This window comes from Triticum aestivum, chromosome 3A (assembly GCF_018294505.1).
Source record: "Triticum aestivum cultivar Chinese Spring chromosome 3A, IWGSC CS RefSeq v2.1, whole genome shotgun sequence".
In the NCBI taxonomy this organism is placed as follows: domain Eukaryota; kingdom Viridiplantae; phylum Streptophyta; class Magnoliopsida; order Poales; family Poaceae; genus Triticum; species Triticum aestivum.
Genome location: NC_057800.1, coordinates 12914434 through 12933990, shown reverse-complemented (window position 1 = coordinate 12933990; position 19557 = coordinate 12914434). Strand labels below are relative to the sequence as shown.

Below are 19557 nucleotides of genomic sequence, written 5' to 3'. Positions count from 1 at the left end.
GTTTCTTAAAGTTTGGGGTTGCAATGCTTATAAGAAAAAGTTTCATCCTGATAAGCTCAAACCCAAATCGGAGAAATGTGTCTTCATAGGATACCCAAAGAAGACAGTTGGGTACACCTTCTATCGCAGATCCGAAGGCAAGACATTCGTTGCTAAGAATGGATCCTTTCTAGAAAAGGAGTTTCTCTCGAAAGAAGTGAGTGGGAGGAAAGTAGAACTTGATGAGGTAACTGTACCTGCTCCCTTATTGGAAAGTAGTACATCACAGAAACCGGTTTCTGTGACACCTACACCAATTAGTGAGGAAGCTAATGATGATGATCATGAAACTTCAGAACAAGTTACTACTGAACCTCGTAGATCAACCAGAGTAAGATCCGCACCAGAGTGGTACGGTAATCCTGTTCTGGAAGTCATGCTACTAGATCATGATGAACCTGCGAAGTATGAAGAAGCGATGGTGAGCCAGATTCCGCAAAATGGCTTGAAGCCATGAAATCTGAGATGGGATCCATGTATGAGAACAAAGTGTGGACTTTGGTTGACTTGCCCAATGATCGGCAAGCAATTGAGAATAAATGGATCTTCAAGAAGAAGACTGACGTTGACGGTAATGTTACTGTCTACAAAGCTCGACTTGTCGCAAAAGGTTTTTCAACAAGTTCAAGGGATTGACTATGATGAGACCTTCTCACCCGTAGCGATCCTTAAGTCTGTCCGAATCATGTTAGCAATTGCCGCATTTTATGATTATGAAATTTGGCAGATGGATGTCAAAACTGCATTCCTGAATGGATTTCTGGAAGAAGAGTTCTATATGATGCAGCCGGAAGGTTTTGTCGATCCAAAAGGAGCTAACAAAGTGTACAAGCTCCAGCGATCCATTTATGGACTGGTGCAGGCCTCTCGGAGTGGGAATAAACGCTTTGATAGTGTGATCAAAGCATTTGGGTTTGTACAGACTTTTGGAGAAGCCTGTATTTACAAGAAAGTGAGTGGGAGCTCTGTAGCATTTCTGATATTATATGTGGATGGCATTTGCTAATCGGAAATGACATAGAATTTCGGGATAGCATTGAAGGATACTTGAATAAGAGTTTTTCAATGAAAGACCTCGGTGAAGCTGCTTACATATTGGGCATTAAGATCTATAGAGATAGATCAAGACGCTTAATTGGACTTTCACAAAGCACATACCTTGACAAAGTTTTGAAGAAGTTCAAAATGGATCAAGTAAAGAAAGGATTCTTGCCTGTGTTACAAGGTGTGAAGTTGAGCAAGACTCAAAGCCCGGCCACGGCAGAAGATAGAAAGAGAATGAAAGTCATTCCCTATGCCTCAGCCATAGGTTCTATAAAGTATGCCATGCTATGTACCAGATCTATTGTATACCCTACACTGTGTTAAGCAAGGGAGTACAATAGTGATCTAGGAGTAGATCATTGGACAGCGGTCAAAATTATCCTTAGTGGAATAAGGATATGGTTCTCGATTATGGAGGTGACAAAAGGTTTGTCGTAAAAGGGTTACGTCGATACAAGTTTTGGCACTGATCCAGATGACTCTTAGTCTCAATCTGGATGCATATTGAAAGTGGGAGCAATTAGCTAGAGTAGCTCTGTGCAGAGCATTGTTGACATAGAAATTTGCAAAATACATACGGATCTGAATATGGCAGACCCGTTGACTAAACTTCTCCCACAGGCAAAACATGATCACACCTTAGTACTCTTTGGGTGTTAATCACATAGCGATGTGAACTAGATTATTGACTCTAATAAACCCTTTGAGTGTTGGTCACATAATGATGTGAACTATTGGTGTTAAATCACATGGCAATGTGAACTAGATTATTGACTCTAGTGCAAGTGGGAGACTAAAGGAAATATGCCCTAGAGGCAATAATAAAGTTATTATTTATTTCCTTATTTCATGATAAATGTTTATTATTCATGCTAGAATTGTATTAACCAGAAACATAATACATGTGTGAATACATAGACAAACAGAGTGTCACTAGTATGCCTCTACTTGACTAGCTCGTTAATCAAAGATGGTTATGTTTCCTAACCATAGACAAAGAGTTGTTATTTGATTAACGAGATCACATCATTAGGAGAATGATGTGATTGACTTGACCCATTCCATTAGCTTAGCACCCGATCGTTTAGTATGTTGCTATTGCTTTCTTCATGACTTATACATGTTCCTATGACTATGAGATTATGTAACTCCCGTTTGCCGGAGGAACACTTTGTGTGCTACCAAACGTCACAACGTAACTGGGTGATTATAAAGGTGCTCTACAGGTGTCTCCAAAGGTACATGTTGGGTTGGCGTATTTCGAGATTAGGATTTGTCACTCCGATTGTCGGAGAGGTATCTCTGGGCCCTCTCGATAATGTACATCACATAAGCCTTGCAAGCATTGCAACTAATGAGTTAGCTGTGAGATGATGTATTACAGAACGAGTAAAGAGACTTGCCGGTAATGAGATTGAACTAGGTATTAAGATACCGATGATCAAATCTCGGGCAAGTAACATACCGATGACAAAGGGAACAATGTATGTTGTTATGCGGTCTGACCGATAAAGATCTTCGTAGAATATGTCGGAACCAATATGAACATCCAGGTTCCGCTATTGGTTATTGACCGGAGACGTGTCTCGGTCATATCTACATTGTTCTCGAACCGTAGGGTCCACACGCTTAACGTTACGATGACAGTTTCATTATGAGTTTATGTATTTTGATGTACCGAAGGTTGTTCGGAGTCCCGGATGTGATCATGGACATGATGAGGAGTCTCGAAATGGTCGAGACATAAAGATCGATATATTGGAAGCCTATATTTGGATATCAGAATCGTTCCGGGTGAAATCAGGAGTACCGGGGGGTTACCGGAACCCCCTGGGGGTTATTGGGCCTACATGGGCCCTAAGGGGGAAGAGGAAAGGAGGCAAGAGGTGGCCGCGCGCCCCTCCCCTCCCTAGTCCGAATAGGACAAGGAGAGGGGGGCGGCGCCCCCCTTTCCTTTCCCTCTTCCTCCTCTTTCCCACTTCTCCTTCTCCAACTAGGAAAGAAGGGAGTCCTACTCCCGGTGGGAGTAGGACTCCCCCTTGGCGCGCCCTCCTTGGTCGGCCGCCCCCTCCCCTTGGCTCCTTTATATACGGGGGCAGGGGGGCACCCTAGAACACAGAAGTTGATCTTCGTGATCGTTCCTTAGCCGTGTGCGGTGCCCCCCTCCACCATATTCCACCTCGGTCATATTGTAGCGGTGCTTAGGCGAAGCCCTGCGATGGTTGAACATCAAGATCGTCACCGCGCCGTCGTGCTGACGGAACTCCTCCCGCAGCTTTGCTGGATCGGAGCCCGGGGAGCGTCATCGAGCTAAACGTGTGCCAAGAACTCGGAGGTGCGGAGTAATGGTGCTTGGATCGGTTGGACCGGGAAGACGTACGACTACTTCCTCTACGTTGCGTCAACGCTTCCGCTTCGGTCTACGAGGGTACGTAGACAACACTCTCCCCTCTCGTTGCTATGCATCACCATGATCTTGCGTGTGCGTAGGAATTTTTTTGAAATTACTACGTTCCCCAACACAATAGTGGAGCCTAGTTGGGGTCGATCGGGGACCTTGTCGCATTTGGGGTTCTTCTTTTATTTTGGTTCCATAGTCGGACCTTGATTGTATCTGATTGATGAAATGCTTTATTCATGTAATTGTGTGAAGTGGCGATTGTAAGCCAACTATGTATCTCTTTCCCTTATGTATTACATGGGTTGTGTGAAGATTACCTCACTTGCGATATTGCTTTCAATGCGGTTATGCCTCTAAGTCGTGCTTCGACACGTGGGAGATATAGCCGCATCGAGGGCGTTACACCTAGTGACAAGCATTAAGCATAGCAAAGTCATAGCAACATCAATCTCAGAACATAGTGGATACTAGGGATCAAACCCTAACAAAACTAACTCGATTACATGATAAATCTCATCCAACCCATCACCGGCCAGCAAGCCTACGATGGAATTATTCACGCACGGCGGTGAGCATCATGAAATTGGTGATGGAGGATGGTTGATGATGACGACAGCGATGAATCCCCCTCTTCGAAGCCCCGATCGGACTTCAGATCAGCCCTCCCAAGAGGTTTTAGGGCTTGGCGGCGGCTCCGTATCGTAAAATGTGATGATTTCTTCTCTCCTATTTTTTTCTCCCCGAAAGCAGTTATATAGAGTTGGAGTTGGAGTCGGGGAGACTCCAGGGGGCCCACGAGGTAGGGGGCGTGCACTAGGGGGGGGGGGGCACCCTCGTGGCAAGGGTGTGGGCCCCCTGGTCTTCATCTTTGGCGAGGATTTTTTATTATTTATTTTAATATATTCCGTGGAGTTTCAGGTCATTCCGAGAACTTTTGTTTTCTGCACATAAAACAACATCATGGCAATTCTGCTGAAAACAGCGTCAGTCCGGGTTAGTTCCATTCAAATCATACAAGTTAGAGTCCAAAACAAAGGCAAAAGTGTTTGGAAAAGTAGATACGACGGAGACGTATCAGACCCCCGATACATCAGGAAAAAAACATCAAAGCATCCAGGCTTACCCGGGTAGCTGGGCTACTTGTGCTTCACGGGCTTCCTTCTGTCAATAATGAATGGGTTCGGTGACCTGGAATACTAGGCTACTAGCCTAGGCCTAGCAAGCAGTGTATTCAGTTGTTTTACTCGAGGCGAGGACTACGATCTTTTAACAAGAACCACGATCGAGCGTTCGCTCCACCTCTCCGCGCCCCCGCCCAACACCCTGGGTCGATCGGACACGGAACGGCGGCGAGTGGAGCTGTGGAGGCTGGCCTGTGCTGGGAGCGGTATTATAAGCCGGCTTGCATCCCAAGAATGAATCCATCCCAGGAACAGCTTGCATCATTAGTCGGCAGCTGCTTGCCCCCTCGTTATTTGGTGAGATTGATAGACTTATTTTTAGGTTTAAATTTTGAGATTAGAGCATGGGGAGTTGGTCATCGAGGATATTTCACTTTAAAATTACATTTGTATGACTACTATGTTCAAAATTTCAATTCATTATTAATGTTGATAGATTTGTGGCTCGTGATTTTTGTGCTATTTTATATTTTATCTATCTGAATCAAGGTTTTTTTGCCGGTCAACACTTTGAAAACGACCGGTTACCAGATATTTCATCGGACCCTGAATTCTTTGCTACATGTTTGTAGTTAAAATAGAACTCATATTCATATTTTAGCACAAAACAATGCCCCCTAGCCTCGTGAAAGTGCTTTCAACGCCGCAGGATCAACTACCAGCCCTGCCAGCGTGATTTTAGTGTTTAAATTATTTTATGCCGTGGTGGGTCAGAGAGGACTCAAACCCGCTCATTAGGGAGTGGATTGATATGTGTTGACTGCTAGGACACAAAGAGATTTGCATACATAAAGGGTAAAAATACTATATATTTTTTGCTGATAAATGAATTTGAATTCAAAATTTGTTTAAATACTCTAGGCCAAAAAGCCGAAAGTTTTTGAGATTTTTCAAACACCAATGTTTTGGCACCCACCTCGAAAAGCCGGTATGAAGAAAAAAAACCGTGGTTCAACCACTAGATTTTAATTTCAGATTATACAATTTCCTGGCTCCGCCCCTGCTCACTTGCTTTAGGCTCATACAACCGTCTTCCTCAGCCCACATCTCTATTCGAAGGTCTAGGGCTTCCCTCCTCCGTCAACCCGTGCCCTTCTGTTGAAGACGTACTTATGTCAGTTCTGCAGATATCTTCAAAGCAGCGACACTGGCATTAGCCGCCCCCCCCCCCCCCCTGCAAAACCAGCGTAGCCCCATGCTAGTGCCAATGGAAAGCGTTGATGGACTGTTCATAGTCTTCCCGAGTAACGTTGGTCGCTGGCAAGCCTGGCCACTTGATAAACACTTGTAGTAATGAAGCATTCCCTTTCTTGACTAGCCCCCGGTCCAGAATCTCTTTAGGCACCACATCAATCATGTTCAACAATGGTGGTTCTGGCAAAGTACTGTAGACAGGGATGTGATCCGTTACATGTGTTTTCAATTGAGACACATGGAAGACAGGATGCACACAACTTCCAGCAGGTAACTCGAGTTTCTACAAGACCAATCCTTTCTAAAATCTTTGTAAGGCCCAAAGAACGTGATAACAAGTTTGGGATATGGTATGTTAGACCACCAAATTTTGACCATAAGGCTGCAGTTTCAAGAACATGGTATCTCCTACCACAAATTGGAAAGTTATATTTTTATTAGCAGCAGACTTCATCTGAGTTTGTCAACACATTGACTAGGACTAGCCTTCGCCAGATCAGCCCGACAGATAGTTCCCACCCGTCAATTCCGCTGTTAAACGCGGCCTAATTTCGAATTGGTGCATTTTGTTATTCACTTTGACGCAGAAGTGGTAGTCTTTTGTGATTTTTGGCAAAAGCAGTGGTTTTGGAGTACCTAGCCACAAATGTGGTGATTTTGAGCAATTTACTCCCATATAGGACTATGTACTTATACTTGCATGCTATGCTTGTGAAGTTATGATGCATTGGAGTTGGCATGAAGTTTCCTGGATAGGTACACATGGTAACGAGCGTATGTACGTTCCACTTTCAAAGTTGTTTGAAAAAACTATCTCCTTCGTTTATTCTGGTCTGGGCAGAGTGGCATGTCTGGAGCAGCTGCAAGAGATTTAGGCTCTGTTCGGAATTTCTCCACTCTGCTCCAATATTTGTGACTCCGTGGAGCTGTGGAGCTTGGTTTAGTCGCTCCGTGAAAATAAGCTGCAGCCAGGTCCACTCCGGTAGCGCAGTCAAGGGAGCGGAGAGGACCGAACAGGCTGTTAGTCTCATAATGGGTGATGGATGGCTAGGATTGATGATTTTGATGATTGGGTCTCTCCTGCATATCCCGGCTTATCAAAATAACATTCTGTCGCGCATAGATGTTATCATGACCTTATTGGATTCGCACACAATGTTATCGTCATCATGTTTAGGCCACTGCCGGCTGTACTGCTGTTTCTTCTCCTCTCTGTCTTTGTTTGGAGCTTTCAGTTCAGGTGGTTTTTCAGTTCTAGAGCGCCTAATCTAGAACCTGAACTTTTGTTGTATCTCCTTTCTCTAACAAAAGCACCTGATGAATATAACATACTCCCTTCGTAAAGAAATATAAGAGCGTTTAGATGAGAGTACTGTGCAGCTGAGCTAACTCTAACACCACACAATCTACTACTCCCTCGGCCCAATAATATAACATAAGATGTTATTACAAGAGAGCGGACTTTTGGTGAACGACCACCACAGTGGACGTTATTTTCAGAAAAATCAAACATCGCATTTAAAAGTTCAAAAAAATATAAAAAATCCGTGGAAACTTATGTGTTCCACACAAACGTGTGAAAATTCATTTGAAAAAAATTGTGATTTGTAGGCTGCACAACAAAATTCCAGCCCAGCAATAAGAAAAGGTCAGCCCATTTTGGAAATACGTTTTTGCGTTTTTTGTGTAGGCCACATGTGAAAGTATAATGTTAGAAATTTAGCATATAAGTGGTATACATGTCTGTGTTCACAAAAAATTTCAAAAGAAATCATGCTGTGGAAATTTGTATTTTGAAAACGTCCATCATGGTGGTCGACCACCATTAGCATATTTTTTTAGGAGCAATGACAGTGGGGAAGGCTCCCACAGACTTTTAAATTTCACTGGGTTATTACAAAGTACAAAGTTTATAACCAGAGAGCAATAGCAACTATTAGCATTTCTTGGTTTTCTTTTTGACGGGGTTAGCATTTCTAGGTTATTACAACCGATATACTGACATATTGTTTGTAATAACATCTTATACCCCCTCCGTCCTGAATTACCTGTCTTAAATTTGTCTAGATACGGATGTATCTAGACACATTTTAGTGTTAGATACATCCATATCTAGACAAATCTAAGCCGAGTAATTTGGGACAGAGGTAATATTACGAGACGAGGGGTAGTACTCCAGACGAGGGTAATATAAGTAGTTAATATTCCATCTCCAAATTGGTATAGCTTACAGCTTGAGCAAATAGTGGCGCTTCCAGACACGCTAAACCGTTTCGTACAAACTGGAACCATACTCCTAATAAGAGCGCGAGTAAATAACGCTACATACACAACTACGCCTCTTGACTTGGTGGTTCTGGAAATCAACCTTATAGTGAATCAGAACAGTAGACAAGGATGTTGTAGTGATGGTGTTAACCGAAACAAACAGGGAAAAAAATGGCAACGGATGCATTCCAGAAAAAAGAAAACATTGTCGTACTAACCAAATGGTAGTAGTTGATATACAAAACCAAGGAAAATTTATGCGGACATGAATTGATTCACCACACTATCATTTATGAATATCAAAGGAATGAAGACTCGCCAACGGCGACAACTTGGAATGAGACAAATATAACCATATCTGATTCTCGCTATAATGCCAAGCATCTTAGTTTCCATACAACCACCTAATCAGATGCAATTGTTTCATGACTAAAAATGAATTATAACAGAATGATTCATTGAGAAGTTGACTCTTATGCTCCAAATTGCTTCAAAATCAGATGGGGCTTGCAAAGTTGCAATCAACAAAGAGGAGAATCTGCCTCTTTTCATCATCAGCTAAAACAGATGGTAGAAACAGCAAACACCCTAAATTATGGCTATTAAGAAAGCCACTAGATACGAAGGTAAGTAAATTCTTCAGTTCAAGGAAGAGGGACATGAAACATATAAATTGCTAACAGGTGAGTTGTAAGAAGACCACTAGATAAATAAAATAAAACTAAAGCCAATTCTCAGCCAAATAAAATAGGCACCCGATGCAGATTAGTTGGCAAATAATTTCAAAAGCAGAGCAACATGCTAGCATTAACACACACAGTAGTCTCACTTCAGCCCGAAAAGGTACCAAAACAAGCATGGGCTTCATGCAACCACATAACAGTCAGAGCTTCTGATCATAACTTGTATACATCAATGCAATAAAAGAATAATAGGCCAGTAGGCTCATACTTGATCCAATTCCTAATATTGCAGCAGATGAGGATACGTAAACTAGGCAGAAAGAACATCACTCAGCAGCCATCAGATCAAAGGCGAAACGTTCACAACATAACCTTCTAGGTCCGGAAAAAAGATATGCTGAAAAAGACTTTTCTAGAGCCAACATTTAAAGAGGGGGAAAAGTGATCCAGCATTTTCTACTGCAAAAAATAAGCAGCAGACTGCATTGCTAAGTAGGTAATACAAGGGAAGAACAAGTGGACACACATATAAAAAGCAGCATCAAGCAGTGCAATTCATGGAGCATTAGGTTCATACCATGTCCTAATTAAGACAGCAAACAGTACTTCCACTTCCACCACAATTGACCTAACCTAGAGTCAAACTGTTTCTTGCTACTTGGAACAAGTTAAGGCATAGCAAAATTAACAAAACAAACAACCAGAATGTAAACAGGAACAATTACTTATCAAAAGCTCACTATCCCCAAAGTTGAAACAAGTTGTTGCAAGGTCAGCTGAGAATCCGGAGCATTGATGTTGTAGCTGTATGATAGTGAAAGGACGGTCAGCGACAAGGAAAACTATTGTCCTGCTTCATGAAACCGATGGTTTTAGATATCATCTCTAGTTTCTCTAGTACTTGCCGATGCGTGTAGACGAACCAAGGCATTCAGTGCAGTCCCAGTTTTTTCTAGAAAAATACTACAACTCCCCCCCTCCCCCCCCCAAAAAAAAAGCACAAAAAAGAAATACTACTGCAACTCTTGAAAGGAGACAAATATAATCATGTCCAATTCTCGCTATAGTTGTGAGCTTAGTCTCCATAAGACCTACCAAACCAGATGCAATAGAAGCATGAAGAGAAGTGAATTATAACATGACACCTCATTGAGAAGTTGACTATTATGATGCAATATGGAAGCATTCAATTTGACTAGTAGTGCCCCAAGGTATCCTACAAGTCAGGTGCAGCTTGCAAGTCAGCCAAGATGAAAATCTGCCTCTTATCATTGTCAGCTACAACAAAAGGGTACAAACAGGAAACACACTAAAAAAATAAGTATTAAGAAGACCACTAGATCTAGAGGTAAGATCAATTCTTCGGTTCAAGAAAGAGGTACAAGGAATATATATATTGTTACTATTCATCACCCAGGGTGCAGAATAAGTTATTCTTCATCCGAAGTAATCTTACGATCATTTCATAATTAAATTACATTTCAAATTCAAATAGTTACATTCCTATTGATTCACTACGTAAAATTTGACATAAGAAAATAAAAATATAGGTCATAAGACAAGAAAATTTGCAGTTTATGTGTATTTTAGACTATGTTTTTACGTTTGTAATTTTACACAACATAAAATATTTTTTACGGCGATTATATATTTTCTTACGGTCCCTTTTTACGTCGGAAATAAGACAAAACTTACGAAACGTAAAATTACGGTGAGGAATAGTTATTCTTTACGGCGCTATTCGTCACCCTAGGTGAGGAATAGTTATTCTTCACCCCCCTTTATTTTACCATCAATGCACCGTAAGTGAGTTGTAGATTTCGTTGTATGTATGTTTGTTCTTCTCTCCTTCTGTAAAGCTAAGATACGCAATTTGCGTACTCTTAAAAAAACCTATTCATCACCCAGGGTGCAGAATAAATTATCATCTTCCACTCGTTGACTCGTCGGCATGCGCTGCACGACTCAATCCGCATGCCCCCTTCCTTCTCCCCTGCTTCTCCCATCCATGTCTGTCAGCGTCACTGACCTGGCCGCTTCGCTCCAGCACTCCATCCGCATGTATATATTCCAGCTCGAGATGGAGGGAGGGAGGGAGCGCACGGTTCACTCTCACCACTCACCACACGCAATTATTAACGACCGAAAGACCTGGAAGTAGTACAACAAGACACCGACCTTCCACAGGGCCGCCATGGACTCGTCGTCGTCGCGCTCGGCGGCCTCCGGGGCCGCGCCCACCGTGTCGTCCGGCACCGTGTTCATCTCGGCGGCCATATTCCTGCTGTTCCTGACGTTCGCCCTCGCGCTCATCATCCTCCGCCACTCTTACTTCAGCAGCACCGGCGCGGCGCCCAGTCGGCCACGGGCGTGGAGCGCCCAGATGGTGGCCCCGCCTCCCAGGGCCAGGGGTGTCGACCCGGAGCTGCTGCGGTCGCTGCCGGTCACGGTACACCGCGCCGCGGACCGAGTCGGATCGGTGGAGTGCGCTGTTTGCCTGGCTGGGCTCGAGGACGGGGAGGAGGCGAGGTTCCTGCCCCGGTGCGGCCATGGATTCCACACCGGGTGCGTCGACAGGTGGCTGGCGTCCCACACCACCTGCCCGCTCTGCCGGGTCACCGTCAGTAAGCCGGACGCGCTTACGTCGACGAGTCGCCCTTCCGTACCGCGGGAGCCGGCGAACTACACAGCGAACCTGCCGGCGAGTGTACTGCTCGGGGTTACAGACCAGGCCACGCTCGACGCGGTCACCATGGCCACTGACGGAACGATGGTGATCGACGTTCCGGAGTCCAGGACCGTGGCACTGGCAGCGACCCCGCGCGACGCGTCCAAGTCTCCGGGCGTGAACAGGCTGAGGTCGGTGAAGAGGCTGTGGAGCTTCGGGCGGCAAGGGCCGTCGGGGTCCACGACGCCCTGCGCCGGCGGCAGCGGAACGGCAGACTTAGAGCAGGGCATTAGCATCACCTATGCATCCCCGAGAGCTCCGGTCCGGTGTAGCGTTGAGCCGTCGCCCGGAACTGCCGCCGAGAAATCAACTTCATCGAGCGGCTAAGCTATATACGTACATATTTACACATGCATGGTGGTATATATAGGACATAGCCGCATAGACGTCCTTTTAAAGATTGGTACAGTATATGATGATGTTCTTTGATAGCTATCAATCGATCAGAAAATGAGGACTAAAAGTTATCCTTGAGAGAATCACTAGCTCCATATGTGTGTCAGCGTGCGAGCCTACGTAACATCCAACAGCAAAGTTTATAAGTGCGAATCAACCTGTGGTTGAGTTGGTTAGGTGGACAGTGGTATCCCCAACCCACCAGGGTTCAAATCCTGGTGCTCATATTATTCTTGGATTTATTTCAGAATTTCCGGTGATGCGCTTTCAGTGGGAGGAGACGTTCCCGTCGACGACGAGGCGCCTACGGTGACTTCGTAAATTTCAAGATGATATGCCGGCTCAGTCTCTCGGAGGTGCTCATAGGGGTAGGGTGTGCGTGCGTGCGTTCATAGGGGTGAGTGTATGCGCGTGTATATGAGTGCTTGTGTCTGTACTGATGCTCAAAAAAAAGCAAAGTTTATAAGTGGACAATCAATATCAAAGTTTATTGAAAAAAGTCTGCACTTTAACCCTGAACTAACCGCACGGTTTAAAACTCAACGCTCAATTCTAAAACCAGCCGATATACATGCCGAACTAACCACGAGTCCAAATAGCACGAAGCATCAAGCAACATACAAGTAAACGGATGCAAGAAGCGTGTGGAGTGCAATGCGAGACGGCGAATGCAAACAGAAGGCGACCCGAATATAAAGAGAAAGAAGCATGCTGGACACGATTCCATGCACGACACAAACCGACTTAAAGAGACAAGGACAAAAAAATGGCGGCAACAAGCCACTGACCGATAGGATCCAAAACACATGATAGACAATCACTCTGCCAAAGAGAGACACTGCGATGAGTAAAACAGCATACGTCTGGACAAACAAAGTCCTGGTCAGGCGTACACAAGCAATACACCCGCAAGCCGGTCGCTCGAGCCTGCCAGGCTGGCACTAGCGAAAGAGGTCGGCTGAGTGCCCACGCCCCACCGCACAACTATAGGAGGACCGACTAGACTTGCCTGCTCCCCATACGTGCATCCATTCGTGCTTCCGCGTATGTGGCTTGATTTGATTGAAATAAAATAAGGCCTGACCTCACCCCTTTAAAATCAGGGAGGAAATTATTAAATTAGAAATGAAAAAAGAAAAAAAAACAACCTTAGGATGAAGTGGGAGCATGGATGGGAGCATGGGGAGGGAGCATGCAAGCATGGTGACGGCCCGATCGTAGGATGAAGCCGGAAGCAGGCAAGCCAAGTGACGGTCCAACCATAGGATGAAGTGTGAGTACGGATAGGAGCATGAGAAGGGAGCAGACCCACACAGCCATCTGAAGGCCCCACTGCATGGCCGCGTGTGCCCGTGTGGGGTTAATGAAACAACATGAAGCAGGACCCACATGTGAACTGTTGCTGCAACCGTGACGCACCCTCGGGTGGCCCGACTAGACCGACTCATTAGGGTTCAGAGACACATACAAGCTGGAGCAACCACGTCATCGCGCGAATGCGGGCACGCGGGGCGTAGCTCGCGGCTGCGCCCAAATTCGCCCAATGATGATGTCCGTTGGTGCGCCTACCAATCCACCCATCATAGACCTCCCAGCCGGCTCACCATGGCACACGCCGTCCGTGCAGGTCAAAACGCCTACATCGCCCTCGCGAGGCCCTTGCGGTAAGCCACTCGGCAACAGACGGCTCTGAGGGCCTCTTCGTCCGCGAGGAGACTGGAAAACGTACGCTCAGACTGTAATGATCGTACAAGCCTGACGCATGTAGAAGACGCCGACATGAGGGACCGACTGGCCCACCCGACGCAGGGCAACACGATAAACCTCGCTCGCGGGGGCGCCCGACGCTGCCCAATGACGATGGCCACGGGCTTGCACCCACGGTCCACTCCGTCATGAACCCTACAGTCGGGTTGCACGGATCCAAGCCGTTCAAGGTGCCATCCTGTGGCAAGCCAACCAGCAATGGATAGTTGGGAGGGCCTCTTCGCCGGTGAGGTGCTCGACGGGACGGGACAGGTACTCCAATATTATTTATGGGAGTAATGATATGCACAGTCGTACATATTCGACAACAAGAAAGCCATCTAAAAATCTAGGAATTCTAATACTATTGCATCTTTCTGTCGGACGTGATATGGAGGTGCAACGTTGACAACGCTACCGACGATCATGGTGGACCATGGCAGAAGGGCAGATATATATCGTGAAATCCATGAGAATTGGATTTGCCATTCGATTTCCATCACAGGCCATACTAAGCATCGACGGTCTGCCCCCGATTTCGTAACTTGCACGTGGACACCTCAAGGGCTTTTCAACACTAGTACACATGCACGTGCAACACACGTATCATGATCTACAATGAAAACATCTATTTGAGTATATTTTCTCTTCTAGGGAGTTTATTACCGACCCATTCAAATCTGTCTTATGCTCAGTGATATGAGCGCGTGTGTTACATACGACCCAGAAACATGTCTTCATATAACATTGATGATCACATAATTCTATTATAATTTGTTACATAATTTTAAAAAAACACAACTAAACACCATTATCTCTTGAAGGTCCATTTATTGATACGATCTATGGTGCTTCATCCGATGGATGGGATATTGGTTTGAGCTTGGTTCCCTTTCGTACTTTAAAATATATATCAAAAGCTTCTTCCTCAACTTCATTTCCTTCATACTTTAAAATATGAAAAAATATGTCTTGCTCTAGTAAAGGGTCATCATCAATCATACCGATGAACAAAGTTACTCTATTAAGTCATCGTTTGTTGGAGTGACAGTCGATGAAAGGATAAATGATTGTGAGATGGGCTCAACTTCGGATGATATGTTCAATGTTTTGAGGTGGGGGAGGGGGGGGGGGGGGGGTCTATCAAGAATCATACAATCTTTGGTGTCTGTGTTGTTTCCGTCATCTTTTCAAGTCTTGATTTCTTGTATTATCATCATTTTAACTAAAATGACAGGTAGTTTTGTTCTAAAATATGTCATATGATCCTATAAAGTAGTACTCAGAGTTAGTTAGTTTTGAAATAGTGATACGACATAATAAGTATAATGATACAGAACGAAAAAATACATGTATAGGAGTATCAGACAACATATCTCCGGTGAAGTACTCCATAAAATTTATATTATTTTACAAGATGGAGTATTTCATAAAATTTACCATCCACACACCACAAGATAACCTACATGATTATAAAGCATAAAATATATTCAGTTTTATTTAATTTTTATAGATATTTATATAAAACTTTTTAAACCATCAACTGATCATGACTATAACAGCCGTGATGATTAAAAAATGGCACCCAAAATCGAACATGCCATATAAAAAAGAAAAGTATTTTTCTAGAAGATGAAAGAAAATTGGTTTGGACAACGCCACAGTCACTCACAATCCTTCTCTAGACACTGCTAGTATATACTGTAGTTGTACTAAAAAAAGTCAGTCAGTCCACCGCCCCCTGTCTTTTCTCCTCCCTTCCCTAATCTTCCATGGTCGCCAGATCCCTCCCTCCACAGCCGGCGCTCCCTGTAAGGCCGCCCCTCCCCTTCGTCACCCACGCCGATGGACGTGCATGCCCCTGCTCCACCTCACTCCTTCGAATTCGGCCGTCGAAGTGCTCGAGGAGGTGGTCGAGCTTGGCATGCTCGCCGGCGACGCCGGCCCCTTACCGCACACGCCGGACTGCCGACCTCTCAGGCGGGCGGCGCACGCCGACCCCGGGAAGAGAGAAGTTCCCGTCCCCATGGAGAAGGTGTCCACGGATCCAAATCTGTAAGCAAAAAGAAAAGAACCTGATCTTGGATTTCTTCACTTGCGTTATTCAGAGTCATCCTAATCCACCATATGTTCCCTTATTCAACTGGATGACCGCAGAGACGGGGGAAGGCGAGGTGGTGTTGTGCTGGTGGCCACCGGGAGCTTCAACCTTCCCACCTACACGCACAGGCATGTTTGGTAAGCCGCAGCACCTGTTAAATCTGTTTAGCAACTATGAAGTGTTGTGTTAATATTAGAACAGGCTGAGAATCAGAACAAACAGATTACATATTACCCCATCTCTTGTTTCATACGTACAGAGCTTGCGAAGGATGAGTTGCAGCAGCCAGGGTAGTCGGTGCTGGGATGTTACTGCCTTACTGGATACATGTCCCTGGTGAACCGATGCTAACAAGAAGAAGGTACTATGCTGAACTGGAAATGTGTATTTGTTTGTGTTAACACCACATTCTCATGACCGAATTCGCAATTTGGGGCTGCTCATGACCTCTTGCCGGCTCCTCAGCGGATTCGCCTCTGCGAATTGGCATGTTGAAGCTCGTCTTTCGTGATGGTTGATCCATGCATAATAACCTGATTTTTCATGTTATCAGTACATGCGTACCATTGGATTTTCGCTGTCATATCAGTACATGTTATTAGTCTCCGTTTAGTCCGTAGCTTTTGCTTTAAGCCACCAATAATAGTAACTGAACCGGTATCCAATACCCAGGTGCTACCAGGAGTAATAGTGAGGTACACATTAATAACACGTATATACTTTGTTGAAGTTTCCAGCCTTCTTATCTACCATGCATTTGGGGTAATTCTGCTACGAGTGACTGTTCCCCTTACAATAGAAGCACTTAGTCTTGGGTTTGGGTTCAACCTTGGGTTCCTTTACTGGAGCGGCAACTGGTTTGCCATCCATGAAGTTTCCCTTCTAGACCTTGTCCTTCTTGAAACCAGTGGTCTTGTTAAACCATCAACACTTGATGCTCCTTCTTGATTTCTACCTTTTGCGGTCTTAAGCACCGCGAACAGCTCCGGGATCAACTCCATCCCTTGCATGTCATAGTTCATTACGAAAATCTAGTAGCTTAGTGATAGTGACTAGAGAACTCTATCAATCACTGGCTTATCTGGAAGTTTAACTCCCACTTGATTCAAGTGATTGTAGCACCCATACATTCTGAGCACATGCTTTGCTGAGCTATTCTTTTCCATCTTGTAGGCAAAGAACTTGTCAGAGGTCTCATACCTCTCAATACAAGCATGAGCCTAAAATCCCAATTTCAGCTCTTGGAACATCTCATATGTTCTATGGCGTTCAAAACGTCATTGGAATCCCGATTCTAAGCCGTAAAATATGGTGCACTAAACTATCAAGTAGTCATCAGGATGTGTCTGTCAGGTATTCACAACATCCACAGACGACGTTGTAGGGGTTTGCACATCGAGCGGTGCATCAAAGACGTAAGCCTTCTGTGTAGCAGTGAGGACACTTCTCAGACTACGGACCCAGTCCGCATCATTGCTTACAATATCTTTCAACTTGGTCTTTCTCTAGGAACGTATTAAAACATGGAGCTACAATGTGAGCTATTTATCTACAACATATTTGCAAAGACAATTTAGACTATGTTCATGATAATTAAGTTCATCTAATTAAATTATTTAATGAACTCCCACTCAGATAGACATCCCTCTAGTCATCTAAGTGAAACATGACCCGAGTCAACTAGGCCGTGTCCGATCATCACGTGAGATGGACTAGTCAACATCGGTGAACATCTTCATGTTGATTGTATCTTCTATACAACTCATGCTCAACCTTTCGGTCTTCCGTGTTCCGAGGCCATGTCTGTACATGTTAGGCTCGTCAAGTCAACCTAAGTGTATTGCGTGTGTAAAAATGGGCTTACACCCGTTGTATTCGAACGTTAGAATCTATCACACCCGATCATCACGTGGTGCTTTGAAACAACGAACCTTCGCAACAGTGCACAGTCAGGGGGAACACTTTCTTGAAATTATTGCGAGGGATCATCTTATTTAAGCTACCGTCGTTCTAAGCAAATAAGATGTAAAACATGATAAACATCACATGCAATCAAATAGTGACATGATATGGCCAATATCATTTTGCTCCTTTTGATCTCCATCTTCGGGGCTCCATGATTATCGTTGTCACCGGCATGACACCATGATATCCATCATCATGATCTCCATCATCGTATCTTCTTGAAGTTGTCTCATCATCTATTACTTCTACTACTATGGCTAACTCTTTAGCAAAGTAAAGTAATTACATGACGTTTATGTTGACACGTAGGTCATAAATAAATTAAGACAACTCTTATGGCTCCCGCCGGTTGTCATACTCATCGACATGCAAGTCGTGATTCCTATTACAAGAACATGATCAATCTCATACATCACATATATCATTCATCACATCTTTTTGGCCATATCACATCACACGGCACATACTGTAAAAACAAGTTAGACATCCTCTAATTGTTGTTGCAAGTTTTTACGTGGTTGCTATAGGTTTCTAGTAAGAACGTTTCTTACCTACGCGAAAACCACAACGTGATATGCCAATTTCTATTTACCCTTCATAAGGACCCTTTTCATCGAATCCGATCTGACTAAAGTGGAAGAGACAGACACCCACTAGCCACCTTATGCAACTAGTGCATGTCAGTCGGTGGAACCAGTCTCACGTAAGAGTACGTGTAAGGTCGGTCCGCGCCGCTTCATCCTATGATGCCGCCGAATCAAGATAATACTAGTAACGGCAAGTAAATTGACAATATCGACGCCCACAACTGCTTTGTGTTCTACTCGTGCATAGAAACTACGCATAGACTTAGCTCATGATGCCACTGTTGGGGATTGTAGCAGAAATTTAAAATTTTCTACGCATCACCAAGATCAATCTATGGAGTAATCTAGCAATGAGGGGAAGGGAAGTGCATCTACATACCCTTGTAGATCGCTAAGCGGAAGCGTTACAAGAACGCGGATGAAGGAGTCGTACTCGTAGCGATTCAGACCGCGGTTGATTCCGATCTAAGCGCCGAACCACGGCGCCTCCGCGTTCAACACACGTGCAGCCCGGTGACGTCTCCCACGCCTTGATCCAGCAAGGGAAGACGGAAAGGTTGGGGAAGACTCCGTCCAGCAGCAGCACAACGGCGTGGTGGTGGTGGAGGAGAGTGGGACTCCAGCAGGGCTTCGCCAAGCACTACGAGAGACGAGGATGGAGAGAGGTAGGGCTGCGCCAAGAGAGAGATCAAATCATGTGTTGGGCAGCCCCCATACCTCAAGTATATATAGAGGGAGGGGAGGGGCTGCGCCCCCTCTAGGGTTCCCACCCCAAGGGGTGCGGCAAGGCGGCCGGGGGAGGCGCACATGGGGTGGGCCTTAGGGCCCACCTGCCCTAGGGTTTGCCCCCTTCCCCTCTTGGAGGCGCCTTGGGCCTTGGTGGGTGGCGCCCCAGCCCACCTAGGGGCTGGTCCCTTCCCACTATTGGCCCATGTAGGCCTCCGGGGCCGGTGGCCCCTCCCGGTGGACCCCCGGACCCTTCCGGTGGTCCCGGTACACTACCGATGATGTCCGGAACACTTCCGGTGGCCAAAACCATACTTCAATCTTTACCTCTGGACCATTCCAGAACTCCTCGTGACGTCCGGGATCTCATCCGGGACTTCGAACAACATTCGGTAACTGCGTACATACTTTCCCTATAAACCCTAGGATTAGGATTGGGTCTTGTCCATCACATCATTCTCCTAATGATGTGATCCCGTTATCAACGACATCCAATGT

The 19557-nt window shown here is 45.1% G+C and overlaps 1 protein-coding gene across 1 annotated transcript; it reads left to right on the top strand.

Annotated features, from left to right (window-relative positions):
* The first annotated feature begins 10976 nt into the window (after window positions 1–10976).
* On the top strand, window positions 10977–11865 carry LOC123057550 (E3 ubiquitin-protein ligase EL5-like). Its single transcript, XM_044480495.1, has one exon. The coding sequence runs from the start codon at window positions 11005–11007 to the stop codon at window positions 11863–11865; it is 861 nt and encodes a 286-aa protein (XP_044336430.1). The 5' UTR covers window positions 10977–11004.
* Window positions 11866–19557: the final 7692 nt, after the last annotated feature.

Excerpts from the sequence above, each read along its gene's own strand:
- LOC123057550 (XM_044480495.1), top strand. The coding sequence starts at position 11,005 with ATGGACTCGTCGTCGTCGCGCTCGGCGGCCTCCGGGGCCGCGCCCACC.